Source organism: Passer montanus, unplaced genomic scaffold (assembly GCF_014805655.1).
Source record: "Passer montanus isolate IOZ18808 unplaced genomic scaffold, ASM1480565v1 scaffold137, whole genome shotgun sequence".
NCBI lineage: Eukaryota > Metazoa > Chordata > Aves > Passeriformes > Passeridae > Passer > Passer montanus.
In genome coordinates this window covers 72,332-90,851 of record NW_024360608.1, presented here as the reverse complement: position 1 = coordinate 90,851, position 18,520 = coordinate 72,332, and the positions used below count along the sequence as shown (strand labels likewise).

General features: G+C 41.1%; 1 protein-coding gene and 1 long non-coding RNA gene across 8 annotated transcripts in view; one reads left to right on the top strand and one right to left on the bottom strand.

Annotated features, from left to right (window-relative positions):
• Positions 1-11,303, bottom strand: part of PRMT8 (protein arginine methyltransferase 8) — a 58,183-nt gene extending 46,880 nt beyond the window's left edge. Inside the window, exons 1-2 of one of the 7 annotated variants that reach the window (XM_039699665.1) lie at positions 11,020-11,303; positions 9,924-10,067 (exon numbers count right to left, since the gene is read on the bottom strand). In XM_039699665.1, coding sequence (XP_039555599.1) covers positions 9,924-9,998 — 75 coding nt within the window. In that variant the 5' untranslated portion in view covers positions 9,999-10,067; positions 11,020-11,303. Of the gene's footprint in view, positions 1-9,923; positions 10,652-10,686; positions 10,731-10,844 lie in introns of those variants that run through there. The other 6 variants (XM_039699663.1, XM_039699660.1, XM_039699661.1 and 3 more) reach the window with 6 other exon arrangements.
• A 225-nt stretch (positions 11,304-11,528) lies between these two features.
• LOC120497765 lies at positions 11,529-17,205 on the top strand. Its single transcript, XR_005626563.1, has 3 exons — positions 11,529-11,645; positions 13,066-13,257; positions 16,929-17,205. It is a non-coding gene; the product is annotated as an uncharacterized LOC120497765 (long non-coding RNA).
• The last annotated feature ends 1,315 nt before the right edge of the window (positions 17,206-18,520 follow it).

Here is an 18,520-nt window from a genome sequence, read left to right as displayed (position 1 = left end):
CTCCCTCCCTCCCTTTCCTTTTCACCCTTCCTTCTTTTTTCCCTCCATCCACCTACCCACCCACTTTCCTGACTGCCTTTTGTCTCTTGCCTTTTCTTTTCCAAATTCACAAAATAATTTCATTATATAGTTTGACCTCCAGTAAATTTGCAAAGCATTCTGTTGCATGGCTAAATATAATACTATATAAATTCAATATTTTCCAGAACATGGCTTTTACTTTAGGGTAACTTTACATTTGCCTCTTCTAATCCAAATAATCTAAGAGATCAGCAAACTTACACAGAGGTGAAAAGGATCCAGCTGAAATTTCAGTCTGCAACATACTTTCTTGCACAATAAAATCTGTTCCATTTCTTTGTCTTCTCTGCCCAATAGCTGTTTCATATCTCAGTTTTGCTATTTTGCATCCTTGGTCTGCTTCAGGCTTGCAGAGGGTTTACTGGGTTTTACCAAAGCCAACGAAACCGAAAGGGTAATGATGGCCCCAACCTTTTTTTGAGGCTCAACAACAGGCAAGTATTCCTAGCAACTGCGGAGCACTCCCTGCTCCTACTAAATCTGGCTAATCCTAATTAGGTTTAAAACACCATGCCTCCTAAGGAGACAACTATGGTGTGGTGCGGTTAACTCTATCTCATTTTATTTCCTCCTGAAACAGCTGTTCCAGATGTACACTTACACAAGATGCAAACGGTGGGTAAGAAGCAGTGCTACTTTTTAGATTTGACCTCTCTTTCTAGGGAAAATATGAAACTATTGACCCAAAATACTGAAGTAAAACATGCCAGATATACATCTGAGCTCTGTCACAGGGGATTTCTGCAAAATACACTTTGCTGACACTACTTGGCCATGTGCATGAATCAGTTAGTCTTCTACTATGTTCTTTCACTTAGGAAAATATTCTTCCTTTCCATTCTCATAACAATTTCTGCACAGCCTTTAGTTAAAGAGGTAAGCAAGACACAATATAATGCAATGGTCAATGGTCATGGGTCTGAGAAGACGACCTGTAAGAAGAGAATACTGTGTGCTGAACTTGATTTGTGAAAGAGGAGGCTAAGAGACAATCTAATAGCAGCCTGCAAGTACTTGAAAGATAATTACAAAGAATATGGAAGAGAACTCTTCTAAATAGCAGCAGATGAGATAATGAGGTGAAAAAGTCACAACCTGCAATTATTGAAGTTCAGATAGGACAGTAAGAAAACTTTGTCCTCTGAGAGGTCTGCTGAGGATGCAGCCCTGGAAGAGATTACCCAGAGAGGCAGCGGAATCTCTGTGCTCAGCGATTTTCAAGACTTGGCCAGAGACAGCAATGGCCAACATGATCTAATGCTGGTGACTGTTCCACCCTGGCTGTGAGATTGCATGAGATGCTTTACAGAAGCTTGTTCAAATCAACATGTCTATGTTTCTGCCACACCACTGGGATCCCTATTTATATAGGACTCAGAGGTGTTACTCCTGATATATCCTAATGTAAATCATATCAGAGTAAAATAAAAAAATGCAAATCCTATACTTCAGACAGGTTAATGTCTACCATGGGGCACAATAATGAGATATTTGGTCCTCAAATAGAAGTAGTTCAGAATGAGTTAGAGGAAGGGTAAATTACTTCACTGTTTGTGACTAAGGAAAAAAAATATCAGTAGCTGGTCTTTCTCCCAAGCTGGGGTCAAATTTCACAGTGGATTGAAGAATAGCACAGGGGCACAACTAAAAACTGAAACAGATGGCAACATTTGTCTTCCTATCTAAATGAGAAATTAAGGTTCAAAGCAGAAATAAGTTTGAACTGGTGGATTGTTGTTAGAAGGCCCTGTCTAGGTCACATATTATTCTGGGCTCTGAGACCAAGTCTGAGCCTTCCTGGTCCTATTGGAAGCAATGAAACATAAGCTGTCTGGCCAAAAAAGGACAAGCAGGACTGGAGAACTTGGATGCCACACATGACCCAAGTGTGCTTTGTGGCCACTGAGGGAACACTTCAATACTGCACCTTGGAGACCACAACATACTACTGCTTCCCAGCCAGTAGATGACTTTCATCATACTGACACAAGAGATGGAAGTGCTACTTTTTCTTTTAAAAAGGGGGGCCTGGGGGAACTGTGGCAGAATGACTCAGATATACTTGGTGCTTTGGGACAGGACAAGGAGAGCACTAGGAACTCAAATGTGTGCTCTAGACCAACAGAATGCTGAATGGGAAGCTTGCCAGCTGCACTATGGTGAAGAGTTTGGCACCAGGAAAAGCTGAGGAGGACAGTTGTATCAAACAATGTCTTAGAAAATACCCACCTCCATGTCCTTCTCCCAAGGCGGATTCCCACTCCTCAAAAAAAAAAAAAAAAAAGGAAAAGCTTAAGAGCTTAAGGAACTTCTTTTTTTTTTTTTGTGAGCAATGATTAGAAAAAGTGGCAATGCCTCTTTTTAAACAAGAATTCACATTCACTCTGTAAGGAAAGGACCCAGGTACAGTCCTCAATACTCACAAACTTCCAAAAGGGTGTACTGCAGGACAGGATATTTTAACTGAGAGAGAATGGTATTCTCTTCACCTTCTTTATTGTTTCTCTGTCAAAAATTTCAGCTAAACAATTTTTTCTCACCTTAATATCTTTTCAAATGTTTTATTACTAAAATATCCTCTTCATTTTGGAAAGAAAAACATTGAGATTTTATTTGTGCTCACGTAGCACTTCACACTCAAAATACAAAGGAAAATTATCTTTAATTTCTGCACTTAACAGAATTTTCAGAAAAGTGAACTTGGCAGTGAGTATTTCTGAAAATGAATCTGCCTTATTTCCAGTTCTGGTCTTTAAATCTCTGAATTGTTGATGCAATAAAATGAAGATAAACAGATTTTCTGTTCCAGATTTTTAAAGTGAGTTTCCATCTTTGTAATTATGTAGATCATGGAAAAGACAGCATTTTACATGCCTTTTAAAATTTTGGGGTTCTTTATTTTTCAGAACTGGGACTTAGCAAATCTAGCATATAAGAAATATATAAAGCCATCATCCTTGACCTTACTGTATCTCTTAAATCATGGAATCATAGAATCAATCACAGAATTGTAGAGTTATAGCATCACAGAAGAAGCTGAGTTGAAAGGGACCCATCAAGATCATTGAGTCCAGCTCCTGGCCCTGCACAGGACATCCGCAAAAATCACACTGTGTGCCTAAGAGTGTTGTTCAAACACTTCTTGAGCTCTGTCAGGCTTGGTGCTGTGACCACTGCCCTGGAGAGCCCAACCAGTGCCCAACCACCCTTTGGGCAGAAAACTTTTCCTGATATCCAGCTTAAGCCTTTCCTGACTCAGCTTCATGCTGTTCCTTTAAGTCCTGTCACTGGTCACAAGAGTGAAGAGATCAGTACCTGCCCCTCCAAAAGTTTAATCTCAGCTTAGAAGTGAAATAGTAAGAATTAAATAGTGCCCATCCTCTCACTATCTCCATGAAGTGACTCAGCTCCCATGCAAGACCCTGAAAGAAACAACATGCCAAAAGACTTCATGAAGCCAGCCAGACTTGTTCAAGAACACAGCAAAGAGCCAGGGAGGCTGTGATTAATCAACAGTTGCTCAATTCTGGCATGGAGAAGACACCCTTGTGGTCATCAACTCAGCCACTTATTGGTAATCTCCTCTTTGCTTTCTTGAGATGAGTGGTTTTTGTTTCTGTTAATTAGAGGTTACTCCCGAAGAAAAATATGGAAAAGACCCATTTTATCCAAAACTTCTAGATCAAAATAAAGACAGAATCAAAGGTAGTGAGTGATCAGGGCAGCAGGTACACAGAATTCTCTGTGGAATCAGAGGTAGGAGCAACAAGTTTCCTCATTCACCCCCTTCAGCTGTTCATTATCTCACCTCAAGGGACTGAACTTTGTTGCAAACTCAGAAAGGCCGAGACAAACTCTTATGAAAATAATAGCTTCAATGCTTTTTTTTGCCTTTAAGTATTTCTCTGCTCTGCCTTTACCAGTAAAGGCACAAGCCTTCATCTTTCACAACCAGGATGGAGCTCTGGAAGGCATGAGAACCGGTCTTGCTAAGCTCTGTTTTTGCATGGTTATAAACAATTACAAAACCTATTATCTACAGAATATCTTGTGCTCTTCCCTGAAGAATTTTGTGCTTTTCACAAACTGAGGTCGGGGAAAAAAAAGTGTCATTAATGCCTGCTCACTAGTATGGAAGTAGTTTTTTAACACTGGCACAAAGACACAAAGTAATTTGGCCCATGATGTCACCAATATGAAGCAGACTCTTTCTAAAAATCCCAGTCTTCTTGACACTAAAACATTTATCACTAAAACAACCCTATGCTGGCAGAGGATGAACCATGATATCTTTATCTTGAAACTCTGCTTTGAGCAATTACTGTTACTCTTTATTTAAGCATAAGTGTTTCTTCATCCTATCTCTATTATTAATGCCAACTAAAATCTATTTATTCAATGGGGACAAAATATCATGGTCAATACTTTGAACTTTTACTATTAAATTTGAGAAAGGAGTGGAATGCATTTAGCTTTATCTTCACCTGAGCTAAATTAATGTTCTGCACAGCTGAAGTTGTAGAAGGTGGCTCAGAGCCATATTTCTGCTCCCCCACTCTTGAATTGGCTAGAAACAAAAAAAAAAGCCCCTATGACTATGTTAGAACTGCCTTGTACTAGCACCTTGTACTAGTCTAATAGCATGGGCGACTCAGTTCTCGTAGGAGCATTGAAAAGAATCAAAATGTGTTGGAGGTGGAATATTCCCTGCTTTAACTCAGAGCTGCCTCTGTAGCCCTTGGAAATTTGGCTACACCCTCAGTGAAGCCCTGACATGCTGAGTCAGCTTTCTGACTGCCTTGTCAGCAGAGCAACATCTCTGGATCATGAGCCAGTGGTCTGGTCTCTGTAGCTCACCCATACCACTTGCACACACACACAGTTTTTCCCATTCAAAGTTATGTGACACAGGCACGTGGCCACTCAGTAAGGCTGAAATTTGTGTTACAAACTGCCTCTTCAGCTGGCTCTGGGACACCAGGCCAGACCTCTTGTGACTTCTGTTAGTCCCAGATGCACACCATACAGCAATGCCATTTCTCTCTTGGGTAAACATCACCCACTCATTAATGTTCATTCATATATGCTGTTCTAAGTAATTTAGTAACATCAAACAAGAAGTTTCTACAACACCTCTCACTAATGAACCATAGAATCCAATAGGATGAATGGAAAAGCTTTGAAAGAATTAATTCTATCTGCAAGATCACCCAGCACAATAACCAGGAGCAAAACTTTGGTTTACTGAATAAATTCAGTCCAATTTTCTCTGTTACACACACTCCTGTTCTGCTTCTGTTAATTTCTACCTTGGTAGCTTATTAAGGAGAAATCCCTCTTCCTACTCATAAATCACAAATAGAAGCTCATGGTTTCAATAGATTGTCATATCTTTTTTTCCCCCTCAGCACTGGTATGTCTGGATTTCATGCCGATCAAACATTTTAACCTCCCCACTTCTGACATGCTGACCCAGATCACCTAATCCTGAATCCATTTTATTAATCTCTTTAGGGAAGAACATCTATTAGGCATGTTACCCCAAATCTAACCAAAGCCCAAGGTTTGCATAATAGGTCATTCTGAGAGGACTCCATTATGCTACCATAAATAAATTATCTGACCTCTCTATTCTTAGCAATGAGACAAGAATCTTTTCTCTCTATAGACTGTGAAGTCTTCAGCACAAGAATAGCTTTTTATGAAGTTACTGAGCAATTAGATTGTACAAAACCAGATCAGTTTCAAGTTCCAGGGTTGTTTCAGTCAGACACTAGCCTGTCACAGCTAGGTATCTTTTGGATGTGCACATAAACCCTGGCACTTTGTGCTATTGCAGCACTTTGTGGTTATTGCACCTTCTCAGTATTTAAAGGGGGCCTACAAGAAAGATGGGAACAAATTTTGTAGCAGGACCTGTTGTGACAGGACAAGGCATAATGGTTTTAAACTAAAAGAGGGTCGATTTAGACTAGACTTATATAGACACAAGACATAAGGAAGAATATTTCTACAATGAGGATGGTGAAGCAATGGCACAGGTTGCCCAGAGAGGTGATTAAAATCCCATCCATGAAAACATTCAGTGTCAGGTTGGATGGGGCTCTGAGCAACTTGGTCAAGTTGAAGATGTCCTGTCCATGCCAAGGTGGGGGGACAAGATGACCTTAAATTTTCCTTCCAGCTTGAATTGTTCTATGATTTTATGATTGTGTTCCCTTCACCTGGAACAGGTTCACAAATTATGGTCAGGCACATTTCTTGTGAAATCACACCTCTTTCAGATTTTTTCTCCATCACTGATATCAGGCCTACTATTGATTAGGATTTCAAATCATACATTTAAAATTTTAAAAACCCAGAACCCAAAATCTGCAGCAGGTCAGCACCATGAGTTTTGCAGAACCTTTGTGTGTGTGTTCTACAAAGAACAGTTTCTCTTTTACTTTGTTGTCTGTCAGAGTGTCTTTAATTATTTGCAGAGATTGCAATTCTACATCTGTTATTTAGGCAAACAGTCCTGTTTTATTTAGACAAGCCTCCTTTCATGACTAAAGACACAGAGGAAAGATTCTCAAGCTTTTGTTCCAGTGGAACATCTCTTAATATTCATGTGATGGCCAAGAGCAATAAAGATTTTCTGCATCTTTTTTCCTTGTGTGCTGCAGATGCAGATCTGAAACCATTCTGGCAAGTTTCTTATTAGTGGGACCCCATGGCATTTAGTGAGGGTCTAAATAGAAAAATCTTAGGGTTTTTTTCCTCCTTGATTTTGTTTTTATACAAAACACTGTCTATTCTCAGAGCACTACAAGCACGTACAACAAATCACTTGTCCTACATAAACCCTGGCAAATAGACTCCTATCAGGCTGTTACCAAGGAAATAAATTGCAAAACCATTCTGATAGTTCTGATATTCTGATCCAAAGCTTAACAGCACCTGTGGCAACATTTGAACTCACTTGACCATGTTTTGCATCAAAATATAAGGCTGTTGGAACACCAGTGATGTTAATGTCTGTACAGCTGGAGCCATGGGAGCACACTCCTCTAAGTTTCCTGGTAACACAAAGTGTCTTCCTTGACTGGAAAGTAATGCTAGTGAGCAATTGCTTTCCTACTCTGTATTTCTGCTTGAGGAAACAGTGAGTGCTGTCTTACTGTAGCTTTGTTTTTTCCTTGTCTGTGCCTGTTCTCATAATTTCTTTAAGATCTTTAAGCTGAAGAGGTAGCATGGGCAACAGAGGGTCAAGGAAATAAAAAGTTTTTCATGCAGTGTCCATGTTCCTTGACTTAATGTATTGTTTTAAACTGCCCTACAACTGAAAGAGTATACTTGCCATATTTGACCAAAACTTTGATAAATGTCCTTAGTTGTGGTAATTAAAAAAAAACAAAACCAAAACAAACAAACAAACAAAACAAACAAACAAAAAAAAACCCCGCCAAAAAACAACCCTGAAACATGAAAAATAAACCATGAAGCTGTAACACAAGCAAATTGGGTCAAATCAATCTAAGCAAGAACCAGAAGGTCTTTGGAATAATTTGGTAGTAGGGCATTCTGACAAGTTGTTAAATGTTTTAATTCTTCATCTCTCATTACTGCTGATTTTGTTTATATCATCCCTATATGACTGTGACATCAAAATTCTTCAGAAATTTAATATCAAATAATTAGTATTACTGGTACCCCATTTGTTTCAAATGAAGCAAATTTATACCAATTCCCGATTTTCCCTGACACTGCGGTATGTCCAAAAGTGAGATATTTTGTCCTGTATTCCTTCTGTCACATATATTTGTTAACTTCAGGAGAAAGTTAGAGAAACACAGGTTTGAAGGTCAAACTGATATCATGTGGCTTTGCTAAATATAGATGCTTGACGAGTAAAAGAGCTTCACAGGTCTTGGCATATTTGGCTTAGTGCATTTCTACCTCTGCACATATGCAGACAGGCAATTTCTCTGAAGTATCAGAAAGATGAACATTAATTTAAAAAAAAAAAAAATCTAGGCAGGGGTTACAAATGTATCCCTTCTGATTTTCTGAAGGCAGAAGTGAAGCAGGATATGCCTAATCTGCAATATTTTCACTCTCATTTCACAAGTCTGTCACTGATGGATACTCTGAGGAGACGAAGCACAGCATTTTAATATTCTCCTAACCTGTATGCAGCATTGGAAAGAACTTGTTTTTGTTAAAAAAATCCTTCTCCATAAAATGACATTGCAGCGTGTGCAGTATTACACAAGCAGGAAAACATGATTAAACAATAAAAATGTGCTAAGTGTGAATGAAATAGAAGAGGAATCTGTAAAGAGCTCTTTTCACCTATTTTCCCTGTCTAAAAGCAATTTCCATTGACAAAAATGGCTTTGAAAGGAACTGTCTGTGCTTGTACATTTCTTGTTGCAATCCTGTCCTGGGATCCTGGGACCTATAATGCAATATATGCTGTCAGGACTACGACAGTTTACAGATGTGCAGCCAGACTTCTTGCTATTTATAGATGCCTCTTCTGCAAGCAGTACTCTATGGGGTTGTAGCGCAGTAGCAGGCATGTTCTTTGATTTAGTGCTTACATCACATTCATTTAAGAAAATTTGGTTCTTCACCTGGCATGGCAAAGGAGGCATATATACGAAGGTCAAGCAGAGGGAACACTATTGTGAAGAGAAATGTGGATGGAATTCATGAGCGAGCAGGACACCTACTGGGAGGACTAAAAGAAGGAGACATTAGGCAGAGATGTGGAAATAATAAAGAATGGAATGGTCATGTGTTCACAGTAGGTTTTGCTCTTTATTCCCTCTGTGGGGTAACTGGGGAGAAGGTTCAGTGTTGCCCCTGAAAGGGCAAAGCTGTGAAGTTGTTTGGGGTGCAGTGTCCATGGGGTCTGTACATGGCTGTGCTGCATCTTGCTAAAGCATGTGTTAAGTGTTCAGTCAGAGTGCTAGGCACAGTCTATTAATAGAAACAGCGAGTTTGGCACACGCTCGCACTTTCGCCTGTCTCCTTCTCACATGCTCGCAGAAATGCTGGGACTGCACCTGCATCCTTCTGCTTTTCCAGACCTGAGACTTCGCACACTGCTGTATCCCCTGAGAAGTCTCAGTGAGGTCAAGACAGCCCCAGACAAGTAAACAGGGGCTGCTCAACCCCAGTGTTGAGGAAGCAGAAGGTAACGGGTGGGGGAGCGGCGGGAGGGGGTAGATTTCTTGCAGAAAACCTGAGCCCTCGCAGGGTACCCTCCTGGTCCGAGGGCAGTGCAAAGCTATTTTCGGCACTGCCCAGGCCAGCCGGACAGCCCCCACCTCGGGCAGCTTCGCTCTGCTAATATCCAGGATGCTGCAGAGACACGGATGCTCCTAAAGTGGCTCAAAACGATCCCAGCCAAGGCTGCCGGCGGAAAGCACGAGGAGCTGGCCAAGGTGCTGCCGCAAGAGACGGTCCGTCCCTTTCGGCGTGTCCAGCACGCAAATTCCCGCCGGCCGTCCCCCGCTGCCCCCCGAGCCGACACCCCGCGGAGCCTCCGCTCCGCACGGACACACAACTTCCCGGGAAGCGGCCGCGGAGCGCCGGCCCCGGGCAGCCTCCAGCGCCTGGAGGGCTCGGCCCGGGCAAACTTTTGTGCCTACGGGGAACGGAGGGATCCGGGGGGGAGGGAAGTGGGGGGGAGAGGGGGGGCGAATGCAGGAAACCACAGCAGCACGGCAGGCAGGAGCTGGCCGGAGGGGCCGGGAAAGTTGCTCTGCACGTCCTGCTGCTTGTGCCCAGAGATCAGTGCTCGGCTCTGGGGGACCGCGGCGCCGGCTCCGGCTCGCATCCATACTCACCTCGGTGCTGTCGGCAGCGTTCTCCGCCATTTTCCTCCTTAGGAGCAGGCAGCGGGAGGAGTGTTTCATTCCCATAAGAGCTAGCCAAGGGGTTGGGGCTTCGGGGCTGGTGTTTTGGTTTGTGTTTTCAAAGATCTCCAAACACTGGTGTGCGCCAAAGGACAGGGAGATAAAAAAAAAAAAAATATGGAAAACAGCAATAAATCAGTCAGCTTTGTCCTTTCTGCGTCGTCCACAGGAATGTTTGTCTCCTCTTAGCATCGGGAGCTCCTCAGGCACTTTCAAGTCCTCCTCTTTCTCCCCTCTCCTCCACCTCCAGCGAGTTCTTGGGGTGGGCAGAGAGAGGCGGCACACACTCTTCAGGTTAAACTAAAAGGCTGTCGGGCTATGAGTCCTCCCCTTCAGAGAAAGCAGTCAGGCTAAACAGGAGAGAAGCACCAGCTAAGCTGAACTTGGGCGTGCAGTGACCAGCTGGGCATCTTTGTGTCCTGTGGCTACTCTTCCAGAGGCAGAGGGAGCCAGAGACAAAGCAACAGGACAAGGAAATCATAGCCCTTTATTTTCCTTCTTTGGGCTTCTTTCTTTCTCTCTATGTCCCAGGACACTTCCTTTAAAGACGGTCACAGAATTTGCCACCCTCTTTCTATGAATGTCTTCTGAAATAGAAATCCCTTCTCCTCCTCCTTCTCCCTCCCTCCTCCCCTCTCCTTTTCCCTTCCCTCTCCACTTCCCTTCCTTCTCTTCTCCCTTTCCCTCTCCCTACCCCTTCTGCTCTTGGTCAGAGCTTGGTGACCCCCTCACTGGGAATTGCATTCATGTGTCTTTCGTAGGAAAAAAAATAAAAAAAATAAATATAAAATTTCAAGCTCCCCCCACCCGTCGCCTACACCCTCTCACACACAAGCACGCATTCACACTTACGCACACACACGTTGTCTCCCTCTCACACAGACATGCACAATTTTTTTTCTCTTCCCCATCCCTCCTCTTCTTTTGAATCAGCAACACTTTTCTTTGCAAGGACTCTCGGCAAGGCTCTTAGAGAGCAACCGAAGAAGTCTGCTCCAGCTTCTTTCCTCCGAGTTAAGTAGCAAACCTGCTTTCTTAATATATCTTCTGGTGTGTGTGTTCTCCCAGCTCCTGTTTTACTTGAAGTTTTCAGGAGGATCCACGCTCCGTCAGAGAGCCGTGAACTGCAGGATATAGTCCCGATCCGGCTGCAGCTCCTGCTGAAAAGGGGGAGGAGGAGCTGGGGGGAGGAGAGGGGAAGAGGCGGAGGGAGAGGTCTCGCTGGGGAGGGAAGGGAAGAGGCTAAAGGTGATTTGAACTTGTTTTTAGCCTTTTCCTAATGACATCCTTCTCTGTAGGAGTGCATCGCCACCTTCCCCACACGTTTATTTTGCTTTCACTCCTCCGGGCACTTTCTAGTTCTGAGTTGTCAGCTGGGAGGATTGGGTTTACCTCACTCGTGTTGCTGTGGGGAAGGGCGGGAGAGGGGGCGCATTACATAATTAATCCTTCCAACTTCACTTTCCGCAGCTCCATCTCCAGCCCACTGTTCTCACGTTTCTGTTTTGTTTTTATACGGAGGAGGTGAGAAAAGAATGCTGGTGTGTGGGTGTGTGTTGCTCGAAGGATTTCAAGGACCAGAACAGGATTGCTGCTCTCTGAACAGTTTGAAATTATTTCCTCTGGGGGTGCCAATGGAGACCTGAAGAAGAGGTTTGAAAGATTACTTTTGATGCATATTTTAAGGACATAGCCAGCTCAGATTCTTCATCAGTAACAGATTTTGATAGATTTGGGGTTTTGAATTTTTGTCTCTCGCAGCCTATTTTAATACCTTTTGATTAGAGGTTATCCTCAGCTGACCTCTGGAATACTGACATACCATGAAGTACTGCCAAAAACCAGGAGGTCCCTGAGCACACAGGAGGTGGAAATATTCCTGGGGGTGGGGGAATGGAAATAGAGTATATGAATTAGAGAGTAGAGAGCAAAATTATTCTCCTGCCCCATGGGGATGAGGAGGTGGGGCCAAGAAAATTAGAGAGGCGAATTTCTCTTTTTTACTTGAATGACCCTCACAAATTCTTGCTCAGGAACAGATCAGTAGGTATACACTAGATTTCAGAAATTTGTAATAATCAGCAATAAGTAAGAAACCTAGGGAAGCAGAAAGTGTGTGGTATGCTGAAATGTCAAGTGGCAATGAGAATATGCCACATAGGACACAATGGTACCATATAAAGCAGTTTCAGAATATGAGAATGTTTTTTAGACACACGTTCCATACAGACTGAAACTGGACCTCTGTTTCAGTGTCTGTGAGACTTTGCAGAGCCATTTGATCACTCAGTCTTTCAAAAGCTTCTGATTTGCCCCTATTCCTTTCATGTCACATTTATTTTGACACCTCAAGTTCTTTCATTAGCTCCACATCACTGCTAATTTTTTCAGTAATCATCCACACCTCCTGTGTTTGTATAGTAGAATTTAATTTCACACCTTCTAGGCATGAGACTTAAGTAATGACAGAGGTGGAAGTGGTTCATCTGCCCGTTTCTTTGTGACATTCATAGAGCTTTTGAAGGTCTTAAAACCCTTCAAATATGAAAACATCTATAGTCATTGCCAAGTATTCCAAAGCTACTCTCATAATCTCGGGCTATGGGTCTCTTTCTCACCAAATACTTCAATTTCTAGGGGAAGGGGTAAGGGGACAAAATATTCTGCAGATAAAAATGTAATGTTTCTTTATTTTTTTTCACAATGTTTTTCTCTGCTATGGTATGAATATCTGGTGGTTAGTGAGTGCATGAAGTTTTAGTCAGCATACATTTGGACTAACCTGCATAGTTTTAGTGTGTCTTTTCTATATTCAGGTGATACACACAGCTAAACTTAGCCTAATTAAACATTTTAAAATAAACCAGTGTTCTATATAAAAAAAAAGAATTTGATTTTGAAAAACTACTCCAGAACATATTTTCCAGTTTTCTCTGACAGCTGGGTTTGTATTTCTGGTACAGCTCAATCACTCTTTAGTCAGCTAAATGAGGCATCAGATTTTCAAAAGCACTCAGCAACTAGCAAAGTTGGCAGGCAGAGATTTAATATATCCTTCTTTCCTATGCTTCAGATACTGCATGACTTACCCTGGCACCTATTCTTGTCCTCCTCCACCTCTTTGTCAACACAGATGATACCTGACTGCTCATCCTTGAAAGTGGTGCTGATATTTTACACATACTGGGAAAGCCTTCCTGTCTCTTAGTTTCCAGCATAAGCAAGAATGTTTTGGTCCGGAGCTCCTTTGGAAATCTGCCAGATGGTTGGTGTCTTCACTCCATTTATATTCTATATGTGATTGAGGAAACTGCTTTAAAAACATACACAGATTTCTCTAATCTGCTTTATTCCAAAGAGAAAATGACTGGTCATACTGGAACTTTTTTTTTTTTTTTTTTTTTTTAAAATCAGGTAGAATCAGGTAGAAGTTTTTCCTTGTAATAATTTTAAGAGACTCAGAGCAGCTTGTTTACATATACGGATGTCTGTGAGCACTCAAAGACACTTGGCCAGTCCTTCAGTTTGAATATGAGGCTCAGTGCAAGTTCCTGTTGATACTGAAATTCACAGCAACACTGAACTTGAGAAATGTGAGCTTTCATACTGTTTAGGGGACAAATTGTACTCCCATCATAAGAATACAAATCCTGCTGACATCACCCATTACCCAAGGGTGATAACAGGTTATTGGAACTATCATGGGAACATATTTCTGAACCTCTGTTCTGTTAGATCTTGAGGAAAAGAAAACTGTCATGAAGAAAATGTCATGGCAGTAGAAGTGTTTGCAGCAAAGCCAGGAGGTGTCAAAAGCATCTTCTGAGTTTAAATATATCATGTGTAAGTACATGTGAAGGTCACCAAGTATTAGGAATTGAGTACAGTGGTGCTGACGGGAAAGTGGAAAGGGAAGCATTTATTACTTCAGAATTCCAATAATAGCAGCTGTGGTTGAGGCTGCTGTGCTACTTGCTGAGCATGGCAATAACACTGTGCTGGCCCTCAGAAGATTCAGACTTATTGCCAGCTTTGTCATTAGCTTGGATGACACCCAGATATCTGTATTTGAGGTGGGGTAATCCTGTGCATAGGTGCAGACTGAGAAATTGCAGGGCAGCCCTGCTGGAAAGCATCTGGGGCTTTTGGAGTGGAGGTGCGGTAGGTTGGGCATGACTCATCACACACTGCTGCTGCATGAAAGGTGAGCTGTATCATTCATCTCCATCAAATGGAAAGTGGCCAGTGGGGTGAGGGAAGTATGATTCTGTCTCTACTTGGAACTGCTGAGACTACATCATTGATTCTGTGTCCAGAGCTGGGTCCTCTGGTCCAGGAAGGAGGCTGATACATTGCAGATGGCTCAGTGAAAGACTGCTACAATGGTCTCTTAAGAGCTAAGCTCTGAGAAAAACGGTCAAAAACTGCCTTTTTAAGCCAGTAATGTTTTATGCTAGCTTTGAGGATTGTAGCTAAGATGACCCAAACTCCACTTGGTATAGTCAGATCATTTAATAATGGGCAACAGCATGTCATGGCTTTGGAAATTCAGATTAAGTATTAGCCAATTCTTGGACTATAAATCCACTTCCTATTTGGATGGCAAAATATCGGGGCAAAAATATATTCCTATTTCAATATCCTCACCAAATTTTGTTATCTAATCAATTTTGATTTGTTATTGGAAGGATCCTCCTGTAGCATCACTTTGCATTGTTTTTATTGCTCAGGAAGTCACAGTGACTTCCTTTGTCTCACAAGATACCTTTGGCAATTTTTCCAGTCTCTTCATCCACTTTTATCACTACCGTGTCTCTCAAAGTTGCCAGTACTTCCAATATTACTCTTATTCCTGAAACTTGCCTATGTTAATTATGAGAAGAGAATTCTAATTCACACTGCGGATTTAAAGATCTCATTTTATTTATGCTCTTCCTTCCTTGTCCGTTGGTTTTCCTCATTAACTTCCTCCCCACCCCCCGCCCCCCCGCCGAGTCCATAATCTTCTTCTCCTTCTTCATTAACACTGCATATTCCAGCCTTTTCCTGGGAATCATTGCAGTTTTCAACCATTGATGTTAGGTTTGAGTGAGGAAGGGTCTGTCAGTAGCTAAGCTGATCCGAGATACGCACTGCTGCAGGCCAAGAATATGTGTCCAGGGCTCAGACCATTCAGTCTTAAATTATAGACACCTTCTCACAAACAAACCCTTAGTTATACTTACAGATAATGGAACATCCCAGAACTATCTCTGCAAGATATTTTAATTTTTTTTCTAAGACTTTAGACTTCATTTTATTTAAAAGCAGAAGCTCCATTTTGCAGTTGCAAACCTAAAAACTTAATCTAAATGGAACAAAAATGTTTTTTGTTCCACTGAGAGTGCCAAACTCTGAATAAGTTCTAACTGGGTCAGTTGGAAGAAAGTTATATTTTGAAAATTTCTGTAAGGATCACCAAAGTGTGTCTCCAGTCCTCTGTGGATTGGAGGAGCTAAGCAGGTTTTTGAGAACTGTGATTACTACAATGGCAGATAAATGGGCATAGTATCTTGATATGTTTGTTATATACTGACCTTGTTCAGTTCCCACCTAACTTTTTGAGCATTTACAAATCATGTACTCAGAACAGACAGCAAAATACTTCTGAAGTTTGATGACAAAGTTATCTTAAGCTTATGAGGTAACTAAAATTTTTGTTATGCAAAAGTTTTCCCCTGGTAAGAAAAACATATTGGAGTGAAGGAACCACAACAATTACTAAGTAACTGAGGAACTCTCTCATATGAAGATAGGCTCATAGTACTTGATGTGGGAGGGACTAAAAAAGATAAAGACAGACTCATCTCAGTGGTACTCAGCAAAAGGAGAAGAGGAGATGAGCATAAATTGAAAAGAAGGACATGGAAATGTTAAAAATGATCACTTTTTTTACGGTGAAGACATTCAAAGATATTTTGTTGCTTCCTTCCTCAGATGTGTTAAAAAACCTGGCTACAAATGGCCCCAACTGTAGCTGACAGTCCTTGGAGTGGGGGCTGGACTAGATGATTTCCTGATGTCTTTTCTAACTTCAGTGGTCATGAAATTCTGTGTGCTTGTGGAAGAGCCATGAAAATCACTTAGATGTCTCAGATCTGACAAATGGGCATTTATCTTTTTGCTTTCTCTTCTGTATTATTCCTGAAGGCTTGAAAAGAAAAGATTATATATATATAATGTCATACCATGGTGATTTGATATGTGCAGGCAATATTTTCACAGGAAAAATATGCTGAGAGAAGTGACAGACTGTTGCTTGTATTCTATTCTAGAGTTCTCACAGGAGAGAGAAGGTGTGTAATGTTGTTTGAAGAGCTAAATCTCATGAGTCATCTCCCATAAGCTATCAATGGGTGCAGAATATTGTACCCAGGCACACAGCTCATCAGAAAGAAAGTGAAGTAATACTCTTGGAGTCATGCACTCACTGAAAAGAAATGCAAATCACTAGAGTCCATCTTATCCTGTCACTTCTCTTGTGTGATAGCTTTAAGAAACTTTCTTTTCTGAGAAAAATTCCACCTTCTACCTTAAACTGTTTTCTGGAATCTGAGATGGAATTTTATGCTTAAAGACCCATTTCTTTTTCATCTGCTCTGCCTTTCTCTCCTGATGGATTGTAGCCTGATTAACAAGTTTGAGATGAAGAGCAAATAGGTAAAAATGTCACTATTCATTCAAACAAGAAGTTTTCTTGCTTTCTAAATATCAAATCTTACTTATTTCTTTGCTTCTTAGGGTGCCTAAATGTTTGAATTGCTATGTCACATGAGGTTAGAGGAATTAAATTAGACCACAGATGAAGCTGCAATAATTGAAATTACAGCTTTTTTATTTCTTTGCCCAATAGCAGGCATTCTGTCATCTTGGTTTTTGTCGTTTTCTGTTTTTCAGAAAATGGATAAGGCATTTATTTGCCTCCTTCAGTGATACACATAACGCTTTGGGAGCACTCCTGTAAAACATTTTAACTGGAAGATCTATGAAAATAACTTAGATGGCTCTGTCAGGTCTGTCAAATAGCTGTCTGTCTTCTTGCTTTCCCTTCCATAACTGTCTTATACAGTAAGGCATTCTGCTACGTTCCTCACGTTTTCCTGTTGTGAACAATTTTCTTCATGTTCTGCTGTCACTGTTGACAAGCAACCAACGGTAACTATGATAGTGGGCTGGAATTTTTTTCTCCCCAGTTTGGTATTTTCCTTCCTCTTCCAATAAGGAAAATTGCCAAATCCTGCTGCCTCCCACACAAACATGAAAAATAAGAAAGTGTGATCAGTGTTGTGTATTTAATGAGCTGAGAACAATGTATCTATTTTTCCAGAACTGTCTATAACTTGGCTAAAGTGAGGTCATACCTCTTCAGAATGTTGTTTGATGATGTTCCCCAATAAATTAAATAAAATTGGGCTTTGGCCAGGTTATAGCATGGAGTCAGCACTCTGAGGAGCCTAAGATGATGATTTTTCTGGCTGCAAACAGAGCTCATCCTCCTGGATTATTGATGTGGTAGTAGACCTTGGCACTTGATGTGGCTGTGGACTTTCGCAGAATTGGGAGACTCTGCTAATTCGTCTGTGATTGCTGCCAGGGAGAAGATCAACTTATTTATACTACAATCTCCATAATACAGGTTTAATTGTGTGACCTAGGTGTTAATGGTCTCCCTTTTTTCTCTTTTTCAAACTACATAAAATAGAAGGGGTATAATAAAGGAGCCAATACGGAGAATTACATGAACTTTGTATGTGGTATGTTTGTATTTTCTTTCAGGAAAAGAAACAGTACTTAAGTAGTATATAATGTTTTTTCTTGTAGTGTTCAGAAACCTGCTTGATATAATAAAAAGCCTCTGGAATTGCAGATGTTTTGGGCATAATTTATCTAACTAGAGAAATCAGTGTAGCAGAGTTCACAGTTTGGGTGAAACTTGCTTCTGAGAACACTGCTAGTACTTTTAAAGGCAAGGTAAAGGAAAGAGTTCTCTTCCTTAAGGAAGGAGTTTCTTACACCAGTTATTTTTGTTACAGATGTGGCCTAGAGAAGCCCATCAATCTTCAAATCCCATTGTTCCAGGTATTGACCTTCAGATCCTGCTTTGGTAGTTTGCCACAAAATAGAGGCAGCAAAGCAATATTTCCCTGATTCTTGCATTACAGTTTTGCCACAGAGCTCAAGTGAATTACATGAAACATAAAACAAATTCCAGGAGAGCTGGACCAGAGCCAGTTTTCAGGTCTATTTCAGTACCTGACAGGATCTTTCTGTCCATAAACCTAAGAAATGGCATTCTGGAAAAAAAAAAAAGAAATTCAAGCTGCTCGATCAAAACCATACATAATTTAAAATGGAGGATTTAGAAAAAAGAAATTATGCAAAATTAGAACTCTTCTTGTGACTAAGCTAATTTGTGTGATCCATTCCTTTTCATTGGGAACACTATCTTCTTCAGTGTGGAAATAACAATACTGTTATTGTTGTTGGGG